Source organism: Halyomorpha halys, unplaced genomic scaffold, assembly GCF_000696795.3.
Source record: "Halyomorpha halys isolate HHAL.00 unplaced genomic scaffold, Hhal_1.1 Scaffold100.1, whole genome shotgun sequence".
In the NCBI taxonomy this organism is placed as follows: Eukaryota; Metazoa; Arthropoda; class Insecta; order Hemiptera; family Pentatomidae; genus Halyomorpha; species Halyomorpha halys.
Genome location: NW_027112088.1, coordinates 635,070 through 637,098, shown reverse-complemented (window position 1 = coordinate 637,098; position 2,029 = coordinate 635,070). Strand labels below are relative to the sequence as shown.

Genomic DNA, 2,029 nt, shown 5'->3' with positions numbered 1-2,029 from the left:
ACTGTGTGGCAGATTGTAATATCTATCAATAAATAAATCAATCAATTTCAATATAAAAAAAACATTTTTTTGTTTGATTTCATTTGATTTTTAGCACTAATGGTGACCTACGTCCTTGGATGAATATAAGAAAAAATTCACCCATCATTATCAAAAAGCGGTTGATAAAAACACAAAGAAAGAAAAGAAAAGAAAAATGAATAATCATTTGAATTAGCATAAATGTTGTTTACTAACAATATAACGTCCTTGCATCATTCTCACGCATGGTACTGCAGATAAAACTTGTTAGTATTAAAAGCAGTCAGCTACAAGACAGAATTCAGAATCACTCTAGCGGGCTGCCAGAGGAAGTAGTTAGATTAGGGTCTATTACTACTAATAGGCAGTAATTAGTCTTGGATAGCTTCTTTTGCTATCTGTAATCAGGAGAAATAAATAATAGATCATTTCATATAATCAGCAACAACGTTTCGGGGAAATATCCCCCATCTTCAAGTTGCTATAAAACTAAATTCAACAAAAACCCATAACATGCGCTTACAACACTACTAACATATCATATATACTTCAAAACTATTTATAAACTATTTACCTGATAAAAATGACCTATATAGGTGAAACATCTGAAAAATTAAAAACAAGAATTGATCAACATAAGATCAATTGTAAAAATTTAAAAAACCATAAAAACTACAGCATTGACACAACATAGTATTAAATATAAACATCAATTTGATTTTAATAATCCAGAAATATTAGATATAGTTAAGAATAGTAGGAATAGAAAAATAATTAAGTCAGTACATATTACAAAAAACATTGACAAATCAATTAATTATAAAACTGATACAAAAACTTTAGGCACATATTATATAGATATTATAAATCAATTAACTTTTTAGTTTTTATGTGGTTTTATATAATATAGAATTAATTTAGTCATTTTTGTTTGTTATTGTATAAAAAAAAGGTTTAATAATTAAAAACATTATCATTGTATAATAATTAAAAAATAAGTTAAAACCATAAATATATGCCCAGAGTTGGATATGATATTTTTTTATTTCTTTATCAATCAAACTATAAAAAATTAGATCCTGCCAAATAGTGGAATTATTCTATTTATAAAATAAAGCGTTGTTTTTATTCGCTAGTTTTTCCGATATATCAAAATATCAACATTCAAATTTGAATATTGAAAACTAATATTTAAAATAAAACAAACAATCATAGTAAAAATTAATTTAAAAAAATATTAGCTATTATAGTAGTGTTAATCATTTGGGGTATCGATGCTTTGTTCTCGATATTATCATTCACATATTTTAAAAAGACAAATTTAAAATCCCAATTTAAATTTACATTAATTACCTAAATTTACAAGGAAGCCTATGAATATATTATAAAGATGAGCGCTTAGGAATTTAAATTAGATTTCTCGGCGCTATTTCTTTTATTATTAATTAAAATAAACTTATAATTATTTGACTAACCGGATGATCTTTCAAGGCAAAATATAATGGCAACTGCTTCTAATCTTCCTGTTACATGGGATTTACCCTAAGCTATAAATTTTAACAGACAAAGTATAATAAAGCTAATTATAACGTTAGAATGTTTCTTAGAGAGTAATGGTTATTAATGAAATAAAACCACGTTAATTTTTTTTAAACCTGTCCTGTTATTTTGATAACAGTGATAAACTTTTTTTTCATATTTACTAATTAAGGAAGAAATTCATAACAAGAAAATCAAGGATAGCTTTTTTTGTGTGTGTTATAATTTCCTCTTGTGAAATTGTGACAGAGTTATTTCAGGCGTCTTAGTTAATTTTCTGCCTTATATTACTATATTCTACACTGTTAAATACAATTAAACGAGGAAGTATAGGAGAAGCCATTTTTTGGCCATTTATTCCATTTCCAACATTTAAGAAACGGGTTTAAGGACTTAAGGACTATTTGTCAAAGAATACTCTGCTATTCTTTATGGAAGTAGCAAAAAAAAAAAGTGAAAACGTTTCATA

General features: G+C 25.6%; 1 protein-coding gene across 1 annotated transcript in view; it reads right to left on the bottom strand.

Annotated features, from left to right (window-relative positions):
- The window catches only part of LOC106677487 (short-chain dehydrogenase/reductase family 16C member 6), a 58,170-nt gene extending 57,887 nt beyond the window's left edge, over window positions 1-283 (bottom strand). Inside the window, exon 1 of the mRNA XM_014415461.3 lies at window positions 238-283. Coding sequence (XP_014270947.1) covers window positions 238-268 — 31 coding nt within the window. The 5' untranslated portion in view covers window positions 269-283. The remainder of the gene's footprint in view (window positions 1-237) is intronic.
- Window positions 284-2,029: the final 1,746 nt, after the last annotated feature.